This window comes from Sciurus carolinensis, chromosome 9 (assembly GCF_902686445.1).
Source record: "Sciurus carolinensis chromosome 9, mSciCar1.2, whole genome shotgun sequence".
Taxonomy (NCBI): domain Eukaryota; kingdom Metazoa; phylum Chordata; class Mammalia; order Rodentia; family Sciuridae; genus Sciurus; species Sciurus carolinensis.
The window spans coordinates 55877363-55897029 of NC_062221.1; the positions used below are offsets into that span (position 1 = coordinate 55877363).

The 19667-nt window shown below is 47.3% G+C and overlaps 1 protein-coding gene across 2 annotated transcripts in view; it reads right to left on the reverse strand.

Annotated features, from left to right (window-relative positions):
- Positions 1-8769: 8769 nt before the first annotated feature.
- Positions 8770-19667, reverse strand: part of Igf2bp2 (insulin like growth factor 2 mRNA binding protein 2) — a 155802-nt gene continuing 144904 nt past the window's right edge. For both annotated transcript variants that reach the window (XM_047564897.1, XM_047564896.1), the window contains 4 exons: positions 15559-15633; positions 13731-13862; positions 11749-11862; positions 8770-10613 (listed from right to left, as the gene is read on the reverse strand). In XM_047564897.1, coding sequence (XP_047420853.1) covers positions 10521-10613; positions 11749-11862; positions 13731-13862; positions 15559-15633 — 414 coding nt within the window. In that variant the 3' untranslated portion in view covers positions 8770-10520. The remainder of the gene's footprint in view (positions 10614-11748; positions 11863-13730; positions 13863-15558; positions 15634-19667) is intronic.

The window sequence follows — 19667 nt, forward strand, 5'->3', positions numbered from 1 at the left end:
TGAACTCAAGTGAGTCTCCTGCCTCAGCCTCCTGAGTAGCTGGGATACAGGAGTGGGCCACTTCACCCAGCTTTGTGTCTCTTTAATCTCTCCTATTCAGTAACAATTTCCTTCTTCATACTATGTTTTGAGAAACTGCTTTCCCGTAGAACATCCCACATTACAGACTTGACTTACAGCTCTGGTGGTGGTTGATTCTTTTGTCCCCTGTATTTCACGGAAACTGGTAAGTTCTCATTTAAAGGCTTGAGATTCAGATGGTTGCGATTTGGATCTTAAATGTCCCTCATGTAATGTATAAAGCTGCTCCCCCGCCCTTTCCGGTGCAGCCATTTTCCCCGCCTCCCAACCACTTGTCATCTGTGAACATCCTGGCTCGCTATTGGTTCATCAGTCAGCTTGCAAGTATCCTTCTCTGTATTGGTCCCCTGTTAGCCCGGCGGAATTCAACTGTTTTACTGTAGCTTCCCCGCCATCTTTTCCCATTCTTCTTCTGTCTGTCCTCCTCACTTTTCTCTATCCTTCTGGCTTTCCACTCTCTCTAGCGTGCACCCTTTCTCTTTCCCTTTCTTTTCCTCTCATTTTCTCTCTTACCCTGCAGGGAGACACTGCTTAATAAACTCCCTTTGTGATTTCCCGTGTCCGGCGTGCTTCCATGGGATCCCTTACACCTCACAGGCTCATAAGCTAAAGGCTTGGTCCCTAGTGCTACTGGGGAGTGGTGGAACCTTAAGGAGTGGGTCTGGGATAAGGAAGTTTGGTCACTTGAAGGGAATATTGGAGTCCCCCCCCCACAACTTCCTCTTTCTCTGCTTCTCCATCATGAGGTAAGCAGTTTTGGAGTGTGTGAAGCCACGCACTCCCCACCATGTTGCTCTGCTTCACCGTTGGACCAAGACAATGGAGGGAACTGACCATGGACAGAATCCTGTGAAACCAGAGCCAAAATAAACTTGTCCTTTTGATACTGCCGTTTACCGGTGACGAGTTCTGCTCCCTCTAATGTTGAAGATTGAACACTAGAGAAGCACACCAAGGCAAGCATATTAAGCAGGTTTATTTAAAGGGAATAATACAGACTTCTCCCGGCAGGAAGAAGGGGGCCATGGCTGATGTTCTAAAGTCCCCAGAAGTGAGCGCACCCTACATCTTTTATAGGTTAAATTCTCTTTTGTTCTCCAGTTCTCTCCCCCCTTATTTCTCCTTCCTGCCTTCGTGACTAGGCCTGGTTTTGCATTAAGTGAGAAGCCATGGGCAGGGGGAGGGCCAAGGTGATTCAGGCAGGCAAGGGCCCAGGGGGCATTAATTAGCAGCTCCTTGCTTGCAGTCCTTGATAAAGGCAGGTAAATTTGGTAATCAATGGGCTCCGGAGATCCTTGACATTCCATTCTTCCAGGGGCAGTCTCCAACTTCCAGAGACAGATGGCTTCATGGCTTCATTTCCTCAATTTGACCCGATCCCCTATTTCTACACTAACTGCCTGTCCTTAATTCTGGCTTAACTTTTTTAAAATTGATTTTCTCAGGTGCTTTGTCCTAGCCTCAGAAAGCTAACACACAGGTTTAATTTATTCATCGAGGGAAATTAGTGATCTTGTTTGCATCATGAGCATACCTGGAACTCTTCCATTTAGTGGTGCTAAGACTGATCAGTGGTTCAGGCTGTGTTGGCCTGAACTCCCCATTTTTTTCCTATAAATCTTTCTCCTTATGGTTTAAAATTTATTTGATGATCTTTTGCTTCATTCAGAGGTACAAAATGGTGATTGTCTAATTCTATCATCCTGTTATGAGGTGTCCCCCAAAGCTTATGTGTAAGACAATGCAAGAAACTTTAGAGCTGAAATGGTTGGGTTATGAGAGCCTTAATCTAATCAGTGTGTCAGTCCACCTGCATGAATGGTTAACTGGGTGACTGTGGGCTGGTAAGGTGTGGTTGGAGGAGAAAGATCCTTGGGGGGTGTGCCTTTGGGTTATATGTTTTATCTTCTGTGAGTGAGCTGTTTCCTGATTGGCATATTCTGAGCCACACTCTTCTGCCGTGATCTTCTGCCTCACCTGGGACCCAGAGCTATGGAGTCAGTCACCTATGGACTGAGACCTCTGAAACTATAAGCCCCAAATAAACCTTTTCTCTTCTAAAATTTTTTTCTCAGGTCTTTTGGCCACAGCAATGAAAAAGCTGATGAAAAAACATCCTTCTGTGTTCATTAGCTTGAACTGTTCTATAAAGAATTTTTTTTTTGTACCAGGGATTGAACCCAGAGGTGCTTAGCCACTGAGCCACATCCACAGTCTTTTTATATTTATTTAGAGATGGGATCTGACTGAGTTGCTCAGAGCCTCACTAAGTTGCTGGAGGCTGGCTCTGAACTCACGATCCTAGCTGCTCCCTAGCTAGGATCAGTCTCCCTAGCTGCTGCGATTATAGGTATGGGCCACCATGCCCTGTTTATAAAGAAAAATGGGTTATCTGGTTACCTTGAAATATAACTCATACAGGGAGGGATATAGGCTGTTTTGATTCAATGTAATTTTTTTTTTAATTGCACTGGGGATTAAACCCAGGGCTTCTTCACCTGCCATGTAAGTACTCTACCACTGAGCTATATTCTCAGTCTGTAATTATTCTTTTTATTCATTAGTACAGTAAAAGCTTATCTTACACATTTCCTGGCCATTTCTTGTTGGTGTCCTGATTTCTTTTAGTGAGAAATTCTAGAATTAAGACACTATTAATGTTAATTTCTCCCAGGTTATTTGTTCTCCCAAGTCTTTGCAACAGACTAGGAAATGATTTTCTTGGAATGAAAAAAGAATAGTTTTAATGTCTTCAATTTCAAATATAAGATCTAAGGTCTTTCTTTTTCATTCCTCCTCCTCCTTTTTTTTTTTTTTTTTGTACTGGGAATTGATCCCAGGGGTGATTAACTGCATCTCCAGCCCTTTTTATTTTTCATTTTGTGACAGGATCTTGCTAAATTGCTGAGGTTGGCCTCAAACTTTTGATACTCCTGCCTCAGCCTCCTAAACTGCTGGGATTACATGCATGTGCCACCACACCTGGTTTCCAAGATTTTTCTTGATCTTATACTGTAACACTGAAAATCTTGGTCACTAACCATATCAATGTAATTACTTCTCCCAAGGTATACCTAGTTTATTCCAAAAAATATCAATACCAGCATAACTACCAACAAGGCCACTAAATGGAGTTGAAGATTTTTTTGCAGTGCTTTTTATTTTTAGACCATCTCTAAAGATTTGCAGTGAGAATAGTTTTATTTATTTGTTTGATTTGTACTAATGGGGATTGAACCCAGAGGTTCTCTGCTACTGAGCTAATCCCCAGTCCTTTCTATTTTTTATTTTGAGACAGTCTCATTAAATTGCTGAGGTTGGCCTCACACGTCTGATTCTCCTGCCTCAGCCTCCCAGGTCTCTAGGATTACAGGCCTATGCCACCGCACATGCCACCCCCTTTTGCACGACACTGCCCCCTTGTACATTTTGTATGTCTTGTGGTCCTTATTTACATAGTGTTTTTGAACTTTATTATTACTAGTATATTTTGTTTCCTCTCAAAGGATAATTTTTGATAGTTAAATTAAGTTGTACATTTAGTTATGATCAGCCCTAATTTTAGATTTGCAATAACTTAAACATTTCTAGTTTAATTAGTTTCAATGCTTTAATTTTTTTTTTTAAGTGAAACTTCTTTGGCTTTTTCAGTTAGTAGAAAATATTTTCACATAATTTTCTTTAAGAAAGGCATTTAAATTATCTGAATCCTTGCAAATGAGGAATTTTTCTGGAGCTTTCTTTCACACATGAAAGACAATTTGCCTGAGTATAAAAATTCATGAATCACAGTCTTCTCAAAACTTGTTTTCTGGCACTTGTAGTAGAACAGAGATATCTGAAACTAGCTTGCTTTTTGCTTTTTTATTTTTAAAAACTTTTTTTTTTCCTGTAAACCTATTAGAATTTGTATTCTATCCAAAAAATATGCCAGAATCTGTTTAGGTCTGAATAATTTTTTCGGGTTGCATTTTGATGCCGGTTTGTTGCTATAAGAAAAACCCTAATAATGGTGGCTTAAACAAGATGCAATGTTCTCTCTCCACTACCAACTTGAGCCTGGGCAGCGCAGCACTGAAGCGGCCTTCACAGCGTCAGCAGCCGGTCCTGACCACCGTCTTCTATTTGGAGTGCGATGGCTTGCTGCACTCGGCGGCGATGGCTCCCACCTCCACCTCCACCTCCCTTCCGTGGGAAGTGGGAAAGCGTAAGCTCCTCCTTTTCCTTCATCCTTAATGGGAGGGGTGCGTTTTCTGTCTTTACACGGTGGTTTGATGAAAGCTGACACTGGCACTGAAGGGTTCTTTTTCCACTCGTCTTGCTTAACTTCTAACTTCTGCCAATTTCTCTTGCTTTCAGCGTTTGTTTGTTTTTTGGTACTAGGGATTGAACTCAGGGGCACTCGACCACTGAGCCACATCCCCAGTCCTATTTTGTATTTTATTTAGAGACAGGGTCTCACTGAGTTGCTTAGTGCAACTTAGTGGCTTTGAACGCCTGATCCTCCTGCCTCAGCCTCAAGCTTTCATCTTCTTTTTCTCATATTTTCTTGATATTGAGAAATGTGGAAAGGAACATTGCTAACCGGAGCCATTATTGATTTACAGGTTCCTTATATTGAAATCAGATCAAAGACTATCGTGCTCCAACATTTTACAGAATAGAATGGTCCTCTAAGAGCTTGTGGTGTGCACAAGGTCAGACCATCGATGTAGAGGCAAGGAGAGGAGAAAACTTCAGGCTGGACTTTCTGTCGTGTTCCTGATGAGACAGGGAAGCTGCTAGAGGGGGATCTGTCAGGCCCAGGCGCCCAGCTGAAGCCTGCGCGTGGAGCTCTGGCCAGTACCTTCTCCTTCCACAGCCCTCACTGTTCCTGGGGCGAGCTCCCCCAGGCATGGACCCATTTCCCCACCACGGCTTCGGAAGGCCTAAGGTGCAGGGGCGGAGGCCCTGTTGCACAGTAGAGCTGAAGCAAGTCGTAGAGCAGAGGGAGGATGGGAGGAACTGAGAGCAGGAGGAGGTCACAGGTGTGTGCAAACTGGAGGAGAGCTTTCTAGGAATGGTGATCCAGATGCTGCGTTAGTGGCAGTGGGAACAGCAGATTTCAGATCGGTGGAAGGAAGAACTGAGGATGGGCTGGGCCAAGGCAGAACTGCTGACCTGGGGCTGGGCTCTCTTCTTGGATGGGATGATCAGCTGGGGAGATGCTGGAGGCCTTTATGCCCTATTAGGAAAAGTGGCCTGAATGGCTTCTAAGGTTCTCGTACTGCTGTTCAGGGAATCTCGAGTGGAGAATGGATTTGCTGAGTTCACCAAGGGTCCTGCAGGTACTCTTGTGACTATGGGGAATTCATATTGGAAGTCGTTGAAATTACAGATAAATTGAGGTAAGGACTGGATTGAATTTAGTTTTTCAATCAGTTTGCCTCGATCACTAGAGGTTATTTGATGCAAACAGGAATATTCTTCATTGTTTATTGTGAGCCACATCTGAGAGAGTACGGAGCAGTGTCCCAAAATTTACTAGTGGGAACAAATCCAGTGCCTTCAATCCATGACCTAATTGATGCTTTTATAACAGAATACAGGAGCCATTGAGGTCATTAGAATGTAATTTTGTCTAAGGCTCGTCCCAGCGCCAGCTCTGAGAAAGCAAGAGCTGTTAAGAATGACTCAATCATGACTTCTAGAAATACAGTGACCTTACGTGGCTGGTGTGAGCTGGCATAGAAAACCAACCTGCATGGGATACATCCTACATTTCTATTCATCAGCATGTAAGGGGTGAAGAGGAAATGAAGGGCCGCAACAATTGACAGGAAGCATCACAGGAACATTATTCAACCTTAGCTGTAGGCCACAGAACCTTGGAGTGGGCTTTATGATACTAGGAATCTGGATGGATGTGATGTAGGTTAGTCTCCAGATACCTACAGCTGTGGGCTCCTCTCATAAGATACACGGGGAGACCTCTGTCGCCCACATCCTTCCTAAGGATGTAGGGATAAGTGTGGGCAAATCCCTTCATACTCTCAAGTCCTTATTCTTTCTTGGTCTGCTCATTGAATCATCCCGATATCAACTGATGCCAGGTCGTGGGTTTTCCGCTTGCCCTGGGAAGTCCAGTGTTTCTCCCACCCTTGCCTCCTGTCCCTGTCACATTGCCCTTTTCCTGTCTAGGGCTAAACTTTTCCTTTGATTCTTTGGTGACACTTGCCCCCCCATGCACACGCAATTTTAACTATCAATTCTCATATTTTTAAAGTTCTCCCTCTGTGCTGGAATCATTTTCTGATCTGTAACCAAATTGTGCTATCATTCCTTCCCATGCCATGTTCAGTGACAAGAATGGCACGGGGCGGAGCTGAGGGGAAAATGACAGGGCAAAAGGGATGCCAGTACCGGTTGCCACGCCTGGTGAGCTATCAGCAGGCCAGACTGCTGTGGGTCATGGTTTTCAAGGGGTTCAATCCAACAGCGGGGAGAGGGACTGAGTGGTGTAAGCTAATGAATAAAAGCTTTCATTAGTGTAGGTTAATGAGCCTACTCTCCATTTAACAGCTATCATTTTATTTTTGTTTAGTGTAAAATCATGTGTAATTAGAACTTTCTGGAATGTTAGGCGGTCTTGTCAAGACAGAAAGAGTTGGAGACTTACAGATGAAGTTAATGCAAAGTCTATAATGGTCTGAGTGCCTGTGTGGTGAACAGCTCTTTTTCACAGTGAGATGGGACTGGATGCACTTGGGTAGATGGCTTCATACTGGCACTGCCTTTGGGAAGCTCGAGGGCACCTAGCCCAGGCGCCAAATAATCCAGCATTTTCATTCTCTGAAAATGGGTCATGAAGAGGAAGTCCTTGCCAAGGGACAAACAAGGCCAGCTGGTCTCGTCCCTCCTGTCTTCTGTCTCTCCACATGGTCTCCCCTTCATTTCTGCAACCCTAGGACAATTTGAGTGCTTTGTACCAGGGCGAGCCAAGCCTCATCTTGGCACCCTCCTTCCTTTTCCCACATAGGTTCATAGACAAATATTTGGAAATGGGTACTTGAGGAGCTAACTTGAAATTTTGCCATCTGGAATAAGGACCAAGGAATGAAACCTGAGGGGCAGAGACAAAGGGTCCTTTTGGGGCTGGGGAGATGGCTCAGTCGGTAGAGTGCTTGCCTTGTAAGCACAAGGCCCTGGGTTCGATCCCCAGCACCCAAAAAAAAAGAGGAGTCCTTTTTTGAGGCTCATGTCACTTTTTCCCCTCCCTGATGTCTCATCTTGAGAGTCATTACCAAGGTCTTTGACCCCTACCTCAAACCTTTCTTTACAGAGGTGCTGCTTTTCTTTGTTCATCTGATGTGACACCTCAACCCAGGGAATGGCTTTCAGTAATAACCTTGGTTGCCAGGAACCCCACAATTTCTCTTTGACCGTCTGTCCACCAGGGTTTGTTTCCACCAGAGAGGGCAGTGGGCTTGAATCCTAAATAGAGGAGGGGTACATGAAGCCATAGGTGAAGGGGTTTGTAATGGTCACAGAAGGGACTATCTGGTCCTGTCCACATTCATGCCACAGAAGTGAGAGAAACAATGTGGGGAGCAGCTGGGAATCTACATGCCATAAAACTTAAAAAGTGAAATCGGCATCACTGAGATGGAAATGATGAGAAAATCAGGAGTGGGGATGGGCATCAAGCTGAACACATTTTAAGTGATTTAGGAGGCATGTGGCTACTCTGGAATCCCATGAGTTCACCATCTGCCTCTGCTGTACTATGAATGATCACCCCAAAAAGTCTAATTGACCATTTCTGGCAGTCAAGTATTAGGTGTTTTGTTGAGATGGGGTCTTGGTGTGTTACCCAGGCTGACCTTGAACCCCTGGACCCATGGGACCCTCTGACTTCAAAGTAGCTAGCACTGCAGATGCACACCAGAGCACCTAAGTATTAGGTCTTTATTCCCACTTTTAAGCAGCTGTGTGAGAGACCCTACAGATCTATGAACATAGAAGCTTATGAATGGAGCAGGATCATTCCAGTCTCATCAGTAGGTGTGCCAGGTACAGTTCCCACCCTTCAGTCCAAGGATGCTCCTGTCCTTCTCTGATCGCCCCACACACTTAAATGAGTTGCCCATGGAGGGTGAAGTACTTGTTCCCTTGAATGGTTGGACATGTAAAAATAAAACCTTCCCAGGTCAGGCTTGAAGTTCCTTAATGACACAGACCTGTCTTGCCTAGTTCAATACGCAGCCACTCCATCCCTCTAGTTCTGTGGCTCTCCAACAGTGCACACAGGAACCGCCTGGAGGGCATGCTGCAGCAGCAGATACTGGGCCTCACCCTGACAAGTTCTGATTCGAGGTAGACCTGAGGAATCTGAGTGTGTTTGGTTTTTGCAGTGCTGGGGATGGAACCCAGGTCCTCGCACACGCTAGGCAAGCGCTCTATCACAGATCATGTGTTTTTAACAAGTTTCCGGGTGATACTGAGGCTGCTGGTCTGGGACCACTGACCTAGTTCAGCTTCTCCAAGGCTTTTGTGGACAAAGCTTGCTCAGAGTAGCTTCTCAGAGCCCCACTTCCCAGACTACCCTGCTTCCCCAAGTTCCTCAGAATTGGGACTGGGCTGACTGTAATGCGACAATGCTTAGTGAAATAAAACACCAAGACACCAGGATCTTGTTAGCTGGATATATTTCTTTTTTCTTTTTTTCCTTTTTTTTTCTTTTTTTTTTCTTTTTTTTTGTCACAGAACACTGTTTGCAGTAGAGGAAACTGGCATTGCAGTCTGGTGGTATAATGGCTTGTTCACATAAACCAGTACATGTTCATCCTTTAGCGCAAAAAGCCCTAATGGCGCGTACCCTATTGAAATTCAGGACATCTCCAATATTTTCTCTCTCTGTTTTCTTTGTCATTTTTTTTTTTTTTTTAAATAAACACTTTCAAGGTTTGTCCAAAGAAGGCCATATAGGTTCTTGGCTAGCGGAAGACAATTCAGAACAGCTGTTGCACACTTGGACTGTCACCTTCTCCAGGCTGGCAGTTGATATCTTATTTTTTTTCCAACTCATTTTATTAAAAAATAAAAAAATGCTCCAACTATCAGTTTTACAAAATCTCTAAGGGAAACACAAGAGCAAGGTGCTGAGGTAAAAACACCTGAGGTAGCTTTTTTTGTGTGTTTTCTTGTTAAAAAAATCTGTAAATTTAACGCCCTGGGCCAACAACCTTGTGTAAATTGCTGTTTTCCTCCACTATTTTTTTTTTTTAAAGAAAGAAATCATTTCGCTGAATGTTGATGGCTTATACACCAAAATGTAAAAAAGACAAAATACATTCTTTCTTTATGGAATTTTTGTTTGGTTGACTGGTTTGGTGGGTTCCTGTTTTCCTCTTCCAAAATGCTAGTACAAGTACCATTGACTCTTGTTCTTTTGAGTAACCAAGTGTAAGTTGAGGCTGGTTTGTGTGTTTCACGTTTGTTCCTTTTGTGTGATGTGATACTCAGAGCACTGCTTTGCCTGGGGGGTGCATAGATACAGGGGATCAGACGGTGGGATGAGGGAATTCGAAAGAGTGGGGATGGAGAAAGGGAGGGAGGGAAGGAAGGGGAGAGATAAACAGAGAGAGACAGAGAATTATATAGCAGTATGCAAAAACCAGTTAAAACCTGTGAAGCAGAGAGAAATGGGTGTGTGAGCTAGACAGGGATGAAGTGGGACAGAGTCCCCTCTTGAGACGGTATCCCTTCTGTTGACAGACACAGGTGATCCAGAACTGCCATGAGTGTCCTTCGACGGGATTTCTCTCCGGGTGAATTTTGTGTGGGTGGCCTCAAAGTTCCTTTCTATACCATTAGACCTCCCAAAGACTTTAAAGTCTAGAAAAGCCTGCTTTCTTTAAAAAAAAAAGAAAACAAAATTATTATTGAGTAAAAATGGAGTTAGTTGAGTTATTTGATATATTATTTCTAAAATATATTAATGCTGCAGGCACCCTGCGTAACCCACAGGCCACATATCTTAACATCTTTCCCCTTCTAATATGTACACACATGTACAGAGACGATTTTCCACAAAAAGTAACGGGTGTGAATTTTGCTTTGCTTTGAACACGTTCACCTATGTTAGTTCAACTAAAAGGGATAGCGTCGTGGGAGTGAGGGAGAAATCCGAGTGAGGGGAGGTGAATGGCTGGGAAGCCTGCAGAAGCTGGGGGAGGCAGGTGGGTGGCTGGCCGGTGGTTCTGGGGAAGGCAGCCTTCCCTGGGCCCCTCCTCAGCCCCAGATGCGCAGGGCCTCTGCAGGCCCTGGCTGCCTCCGCAGACTTCTCATTCCTCAGGATGGTCTTTGGTTTGCTCCCGATCTCTGGCTGTGTTTGGTCTCGTCTGTCAGGTGTTGGGAGGGCTACATTCATCCGTTGTTTGCTGGTGCCTGCGGGAGCCTCACTTGCTGCGCTGTGAGGCGACTCCCTGAGGGTATTTCTGCTCCTGCTGCTTCACCTGTTGTACAATTTCCCTGATCTTGCGCTGTGCAGTCTGCAGCAAGGGAGAGGAGGGGACAAGGGAAGAAAGGAACCCGGTTCTGAGGATGCACAGGAGGGGGAGGGTCTGGGACTTGGGGAAGGGTGGGATGCTCTGGTGTCACCTCCCTCAGACCCCTTATTCCAGGGCCTTTTCTCCCGGGAAGTGAATGGCAGAGGCCCCCTCCTTTCCACTCCAGGTTGCTGGGTGAAAGGTAGGTGGGTGGAGCCCCAGCAGCTTCCAGTTGATGACCATAGGCCAGGACACAGCATCAAGGAGCCAAAGATGGGGTCTCATGGAGGCCAGACAGCATCTAGATCCTATTGCATACACCTAAGCTCTACTGGGGACCCACCCACCTTTCCTTGATACTACCCTGAGTAGTTGGAACACTGAACACGAGCCCCAGCCTGACCCTCACCCACAGGGAGATGACTGCAGAATGCACCACAGGAGCCTGGCTGTGCAGATGATGCATCCTGGTGTGCTGAGGGCCCAGGTGGGTATGGCCAGGGCTCTGACTACTGGAGACCCAGGCAGAAATCTGAGTGCACCAGGCAGGCTGCAGGGAGCACAGGCTGCTCGTCTCCGCTGGCTTAGGACAAGAACCAGGACTACTCTCTCCCAAAACCCAACCAGCAAAAGCATCTAGGAGAACTAGGCCACATTTTGCTGCAGCGCTGGCCTCTGCATATGACAGGAAAGCAGCTGTGTGGAGGGCATGTGGGGATGAGGTGAGGAAGGAGAGAGCAGAAGGGACCCAAGAGCCCAGCATGGCAAGGATTTAACCTTTCACAGTGAGGCTCTAGCACCTGGGGGGAGGGGGTTGCCTGGTATGCACCTCTTGCAGACCAAGGCTGTGACTGAGGCCTGGGTGGGGAGGTGAGGCTGCCGAGACCTCGAGTCCGAGCCTCTTGGACTTGCTTCAACAGTTTCTGCTCTTCCTCAGGCTTGCCCAGCAGGCCTGGGGACGGCAGCAGTGAGAAGGTGTGGTACGAGGTCCCCGCCCCGCCCTGCCCTGCCCTGCCAGCATGACAGTCCCTGAAGAGCCAGGAGAAGCAGGAAGAGATTCCACTGTGTGTGTCTGGGGTGGGGTGGGGAGTGTCCCAGCCACCTGGAGAGAGAGACTGGGCCCTCACAGCACCGGTACCTGGCTAGCAAAGAAATGCCCGATAATTCTGACGATCACTTCCTCGTTTTCATCTGGCGTTTGGTCTCGAGGCACAATGACTTCTGCGCTGGTTAGGTTCTGCAGTTCGTTCACCTGAGAAGGGAGACAAAGCAGTGGGCTGGGCAGCTCCCATCTCCCATCAAGGCCAACACCGAGGTCAGGAGGGAGAGGGAGGGGCAGGGCAGGGCAAGGAGGCTGGAGACACCTCTCCTTCAGCCTAGGATACTCAGCTTCCCTGCCTGGACACCTGAGGTCTGTGGATTTGGGCCCTTGGAGGCTCAGTGACAGAGAGGGAGTCTAACCCTGAGCCCATGGGCTGCTTGCAGGGCTGAATTCTCTATTTCTGGAATTCCCATCAGTGCAGCTCTGCACGCACAGTGACCTGGCTATCCAGTTCTCCAGGTAAGGCCACTCTTCCGGGAACACCCTCCTGGGTGCCCACCGAGCGGAGCGGTGACACCTCCTCTAGTCTGACTCGAGAGGGAAACTCTTCTTTCTCATCAGCTCCCACTCTGCACCCACCTCTCCATTTTCACTCCATCTCCCAGGTCTGGCTTTTGCTGCTCCGGGCCTTGGGCTGCTGCTTCTCCTTGCCAGCACTGACATCCCCTATCCCAGCCCCATCCCTGCATCTGGCTGCTGCTCCTGTGCCTCCCTGGTGCTGCTTTCCAAAGACACTGGTCACTTCCTGAGGGGCCATGCCCCCTCCTCTGGCCCTTAGCATGATTCTGAACTCAGGCAGGTTAGATAAGTCTCAGTGGGCAGTGGACAGTGTCTGGAGACACAAAGAATTCAGTGATTGGTTTTACAACAACCAAATAGGACATCCCAGGGCTTAGGATTCTACTCCCTGCTGGATTTGTTTTCTTGTCTCTTACATTCCAATTCTGCCTAGGCTCAGTGTGTACACCCTGGGATGCTGACTGCATTCCTGGACACAGGAAGTGATGTGCAAATCATGTAACTGGATTCTTTTGCATAAAGGTGACTCACTCAGTATACCTAGAACTTGGTTTCGAATCCTCTGTAGGAATTTCTACATAAAGAACTTTGTGAAAACAGCAAACATACATCGGGCTGTAGACACCTCCTCCCTAAGTCCTGCCACCAACACAGCCTCTTGTCAGCATGCACCCGGCTCTACTCTGAACTTCTCAGGGGCCATCTCCACACAGACAGATAAGACACATTCCAGAACATACGTGTGTCCAACAAACCACTGTGTTCATTCCTGTGAGCTTCAGAGTTAATGCTTTGGCACCTTCTTTATTTTTCCTCCCCTCCCTTCCCCTCCCTTCCCTTCCCTGTGGTGCTGGGGAGGGAACCCAGGGCCTTCTACATATGAAGCACATGCGCAACCACCAAGCCACATCCCCAGCTCTTGCACTTTTCAAATTACTTTGTTATTGCCACCTTCAGACTGAAAATGTAGATACTTTTTAAAAAAAAAAAACGATTTCCTTCTTGTCCTCCTCCCTGTTGCTGAGCTAGTTCTGCTGTAGCAGATGGCTGTGTCTGGGAATCAGCCAGAAGATGGGAACCACAGGAGGGAGACTGCACAACAGCAGACCCTGCAGGCCACTGGCCTGGAGTCCCAGCTGGTGATCTGCCAAGTAGGCTGGCAGACAGTCTGGGTGGAGCACTACCCCCTTTACTGCCTGCTATATGTGGGTAAAAAGATAGCTTCCCTGTCTTTGGGGAGTGGAGCTGGGATGGTGGTACTGGGCACAGGAACCTGCTATTTCTGGTGCTAGGCTCAGCGCTGTGGAATTAGGTCCCAAGTTCTGGACTAATACTGAGATTCTCACGTGTGAAGTGGCTCAGATGCCAGGAGACCCTTAGTTTGTATCCTGGGGCCTGTCCATATATTGAGAGGGAGTGGCCATGGGGATCTGAGGGACTTGGGCAGGGCCAGGGCAGATAGTTCAACCAGGTGATGGAGTGAACCAAAGCAGACTTACGGTCTTGCCACCTTTGCCAATCACACGGCCAGCTGTAGAAGAGGGCACTCTGATGTGGGCTTCCAGCTTCACCTCTTCTTTGGGGTTAAAGAAATTTTCTTCTTTCAGTTTCCCAAAGATTCGTCCCTGGGCCTGAGAGCAAAATGTGACTGGTGACTGAGTCAGCAGATGTTCAAGCTGCTCTGTCCTTGCTGCTGTGGGAACTGCAGAATCCAGTGACGGGACATGCTGTCACTGCCCCCACTCTGGCCAGACACGCGTGGCTCAGCCCTCACAGGCTGGTCCCTGTGCCTGCTATGCTGGCCACCGTGCTGTGAAGTCTGTGCCCCAGCACGCTCTTGTCTTTGTGGTTGCAGGTGACCCCCTCCTCTAGAAGTGCGGTGTGTGTCTGGGCTGGAGGTTCTGGCGAGGGGCCAGAACTGTGTCTCATTTCCATATTCTTAGCACCTAAATATTAGTTGGTTGATTGAATCTGTCAGCGCATTCTTCTTTCTTCTTGGTTGGACTGGGGAGTATATAACTCAGGGTATTCTTAACTCCCTCCTGCCATGTGCCATGCTATGTGCAATTATTATGGAATGGAGGAGGACGAGGTGAAGGTGGTGGAGAGTCCATGAGCCTGAGGTTGCCTTTTTTTTGGGGGGGGGGTGGGTACTGGGTATAGAACTCAGAGCCTCATGCAGGTTAGGCAAGCACTCTACCACCAGGCTACCACATCCTGCATCCCCAGCTCTTTAATTTTTTTTTTTAATGTTGAGTCAGGGTCCCCCTACACTGCAGAGGCTGGCCTTGAAGCTGCAATTCCCTGCCTCAGCCTCCTGAGTAGCTGGACTGCAGGTGTGTGCCACCGTACTTGGTTTGCGTTGCTTTTGATATCTCACTCCAAAGTCAATGTAGCCAAGAGAGGTCAGTATTTTTTTTTTAACTTAAAAAAATTTGAGATCTAATTCACATAATCTAAAACTCATCATTTCAAAGTGTACACTTCAGTGGTCACTCTGTTGTGTGAACACCACCACAATCTATCCAGAAATTTCTAATCCATTCCCAAGTTAAAACCCCATACTTACTAGCAGTTGGTTCTGATTCCTTCCTACCCCTATTTGCTGACAACCACTAATCTACTTTGTCTCTGAATTTGTTTACTTTGTGCATTTCATATAAATGGAACCCTATCCTATGTGCCCTCATTTCTGCCTTCTTCCACTCAGCATACTGTGTGTTTCTAGGTTCAGCCCAGTTCATGGCATGCTTGGCTGAATAATATGCTATTGTATGGACATATCACATTTTGTCTACTTGCAAGTCAAAGGGTTGTTGTTTTGAATGGTTCTCACCTGTGTTAACTTTATCCTCTCAAATTTTATGTATATTAAAATTATAGTAGGGTTGTACTTTTATAAATTAAGATGTGTTTCTGACTTTTAGAAAACCCATTTTCCTAGAGGAGGAAAAAAAAGGCCAAATGAAAACAACACCATGCACCTCACCAAAGAACTTCCATATACCACACTTTTTCCCTTGCTCCCATGTTAATGTCCAGGGTTTGAAGGTGGGCAAAGACCAAATGAGCTGAGACAGCCATCCTCAAAACCATGGCTGAGGAATCAGACATGCTGGAGGAGTAGCCCTTGGATGGGGCTCGGGTTGATGACCTACTTTTCCATGGAGAGAAGGGAAGGAGGTCTTCCCAGCAAAGGGAAAGGTGCAACAGAGGGAACAGCTGGAAAGTGTCAAAGGGTGAGCCTGAGACCCAGGAGACCCATGGCAGTCAAACAGATGGGGAGTCTCCAAAGAACCCTGTGCCCACAGTCTGCAGGACACTGACCTTAAACTGCGCTTCTGGTGGTCCGGTGATGATGACCATCCTTTCACTGACGTCTGGGCCTTCTGCTGGGGCAATCTGCAGGTCACAAGGAAAGAAGACAAGGCTAATGTCAAGCCCCTCCTACTTGTCCAAGTGGGAGGCCTGCACACTAGCATTACGAAGATGACAGGGCTTTTGCCTTTGCACCTGCTACCTCGACACCATGCTGCCTCCACCCAGGGTCTTAGAAAGTCATGGCCATAATGCTCAGTATCAAGTTTGGGTATGTGGTGACCAAGGGAGAGTGTGAAGCAGGTGAACAGTTTCTGCCTTTCTTTGTCCTAAGCCCAAAAAGTGACTGGCCTCCTTTCACAAAGCCATGTCCTAGGAAATAACTGGAAAGTCAACAGCTTTAGGAATGGAGGTCTGTCAAATCTCGCAGGGTCTAGAGAGAAGCAAGGGCGAGTTCACTGAGGCATTAAATTGAAACCCAGTTTGCAGGAACAGTCGTCCCGGTTCTAATTCCCAGCTCCATATGCAGTTAGCTCTAAGTGAACTGAGTTAGAGCAGGTGTGGCAGGTAGTGCCTCCTTCTGGCAAATCAATCATAAGTATGACAGCACCAGAGCAGGGACGAGGACACCGTGGTTCCATTCCTGGATCTGCAAACTCCTCCCCTTCCTCACCTGTGGAAGACCTCCAAACTCCCAAGACTTTTTGTGAGTCTGAGCACTTCTGTCATACAAACAACGGACCCAGTATGCTTTTTTTGTTAGAAGACTATCACATATTTTTTTTCCCCCTGCCCATTATGCCTTATTCCAAAAAACTTTAAAGTAGTTTAAAAAAATACAAAATTCAGCCAGGTGCAGTGGGTAGCACCTGTAGTTCCAGTTACTCAGGAAGCTGAGGTAGAAGGATCACCTCAGCCCAGGAGTTTCAGAGCAACCTGAGCCACAGAGCAAGATGCTGCCTCCAAAACAAAACAAACACAAAATTAAAACTCAATTAGCAAATTATAGTAAAATTAATTACAAAGGAAACTCGGTCAGTTACAGGGTTGTAGTATAAAGCAAAACCAGTGGTTCGGGGGAGATGCCATTTCTAAGACTGAGCCATGAGAGAGCTCTGCTTGGAAAGGAATGGGTTCATCATCAGAGCTGGGTTCCGCATGCACCAGCTCTGGACCACTGAGTCTGTCTCAGCCTCTCCAGGAAGACCTCCACCTCCACCTCCACAGCTGATTTTGTTTCTCTTGATAAACATGCAGAGCCAGGTGCCTCCCATGGGCCTCAGGGTGGAGTGTGCCCTCCCAGCTTCCTTCTGGACCCACATTCAAGGCATGCTCTGATCCCACCCTGCTCTGGGAGGAGGGACACCCTTCAAATCTCTGGCCTGGATTACTTTGTGTCATGAGGATGAATGTGATACACAGGTGCCCAACACTGAGCTTCTTGGGGCTTTAACTCTTGATAGCCATTTCTTGGCAGTGGCCTCAGCATGTACCCCAGTCAGTCCTAGGGGTAAAGCCACACACCTACGCTGGCCCTGAGACCCTTGGCAGGAAGCCCTGCCTCTACTTTGAGATCCCCAGCTGGCATTAAACCTGGGTTTTATCTCGACGGGTAAATTAGAGACCAGATCACAGTCACACTGATTCCCATCTTCTACCAATACCCAAACCAAAAAGGGCTGAAGGCTGATTCATGATTCATGCTGACCCATCTGTTCTGTGGTCACAGTCTACTTCTTAGTGACTCGTGGCTGCTTTGCTCAGGTTCTGAAACTCCTGATGGCCCTACTGCCCAGCATTCACCAGCCCAGAACAGATATCTAGAAGCTACCCGTGTTCTCTAGCAGTTTCAGAATGGTATTCCAAAGGCTCACTCCCTCTGGAGGGCAAAAAGGACTCTGTCTTATGGCTGAAGGAAACAGAACCTAGAGATGCAATGGGACTGCCAAGATCATCGAGTGAGCAGGGACTGGAACGAGGACCAGTAATCAGTGTCCTTGGCTAACACTGTCACCCACATTTTTGTGACATTCAAAAGCTGACCAAATGCTCTGCAGGAAAGGCAGGTGAAGGGAGCTGAACCAGAGTGTCTCCCAGACTCAGCTCAGACCCCTCCCCTCCCAGCATTCTGCTCCCATGCACGAGTGCAGAGTCCTACACCTGCCCCAGCAATGTCAAAAGGGCCCCCACTTACAGCCTCTGAAGGCTACCGAAGCAGAAACTAGGGAACCTGTGGAGTTAGTGAGACCATCTATCTTACTCAGGAGCCAAATGCATTCAGAGACCTTTCAAGATAACGGGAGTCTAGTAAAAACCAGACTGATTTTTAAATTTCACAAATGCTTGGTTTTCTTCCCTTCTTTTTAATGTTATGGAGAGAGGCAGGCGTGGGAAGGAAAAGGTTGTTGGCCCCGCATGAAAAATTGTCACCTAATAGCCAGGCACAGTTGTACCTGCCTGTAATCCCACAGACTAGGGAGGCTGAGGCAGAAAGATCAGAAGTCAGCAACTTACTGAGACCCTGTCTCAAAATAAAAAGGGATGGGGATGTAGCTCAGGTGTAGAGGACCTCTGGTTTTAATTCCTGTACAACACTCCCCCCACCCCCCGCCCCGCAAAAAAAACCACTATTGCCTGTCCTAACCTCCTGGAGCAGCCCTGCTGTCTTCGGCACGGAGGCCATGGGCAAAGTGACAAGTCACCATTCAACTTTGCTTGGACATAGAACTAGAAAAATGCTGTGGGGTAAAATCCAAAGAACTGATCCCCCCACCCTCTCATTTCCCTAGAGGTCCTGCTGGGAACGATTCTGAAAGAGCAGTAAGGTTGCTGTGTGGGGCAAGCACTGGACCAGGTATAGGATAACCGGAGCAAATCACATCCTTTACCTCTGTGGCCTTAGACAAGTCAGTGGAACTCTGGGCCCCATTCCTCAGGGGCAACAGTAAATGCAGAGGTCCTGCTGTGGTGGACCCCAGTAGGCACTCTATATTCTAGAGGTCAGTGGGATTTGTACCTAAGCGCCAGTCCTGCCACTTACGTGCCTTGACCAAGTCGCTCTACTCTGCATCTCTTTTCTCATCTGAATAAAAGGGGGAGCTGATGAGATGATCCTTCAAGTCCCTTTAGTTGAAACTCATTCCAACCTCTGCATGGCGCCTCAGACCCGGCACTGAACACCAGGAAAGGCCCTCAGGGTGCGGCCAGCCACTCAGTTCCCTTCTATATTTCCCCATCCCACCCACAGGAGACCAGCATCTGCCTGTCGGCCCCGGGCGAGGATCTCTCTTGTGGCAAGCCACTGGAGACAGAGGCCCGTGTCCCTCACCTCTCTTTACACCTCAGGGGTCTCATTCGGTCTGGATATGGGTTTGTAACTACAGGTGAGGTAAATGAGGCTTGAGAGGGGAACCAGTTTACTAAGATAAAATTCCTTCCTGGTCTCACTGCAAGCCTTATTCCGCACTACCCGGAACGTTTGTTTTTGTTTTCTCTCCAGCACACTTGCTGTGGGAGAAAATCCAGCTCTTCTTGGGAGAAAGTGTAAGCATTCTTTCTCTCCAAGTCATGAGACTTCTTGTTCGGAATTCCGGGTTGTCTCATGGTAGCAAATTATTTTCCGTAACAACGGAAACTCTGTTTCCCAAAGTGTTTTCATGAGGCTTGGGACACGCTCAGCATTCTGCCCGTGAGTCAGAGCTGATAGCTGGGCTTGGAGCAGGACCAGGGTCGAATAATCCTTCCCTTTCAGCTTCTCTGACCACTCGGGCAGGCAGGATGTGGGTCTATAACTGCAGCCATGGCTGCACTCACAGCCATTTCCAGTAAGGAACTAAGGGGCTCTCTGCTCAGTTCCAGCTTCATATCAGGTCATGTCATCAGTTTTTGTTTATCTATGATTTCATCATTGCTTTTTAGAGTTTTTTTCATTCAAATTATTTTCTCATAACTTAAAGGTCTTTGAAGTGCAGACTAATAAAAGCACCAAGGCACTGACAGATCCTAAGTACTTATGTGTGCTGCCTTTGAGTCTATTCCCTTAGCCTGGGAACAACCTTCAACCTTTATCTTCTTGAGAGGACAACGAAAATCCAAAGAGGATCGGGCTGGTTTGAACT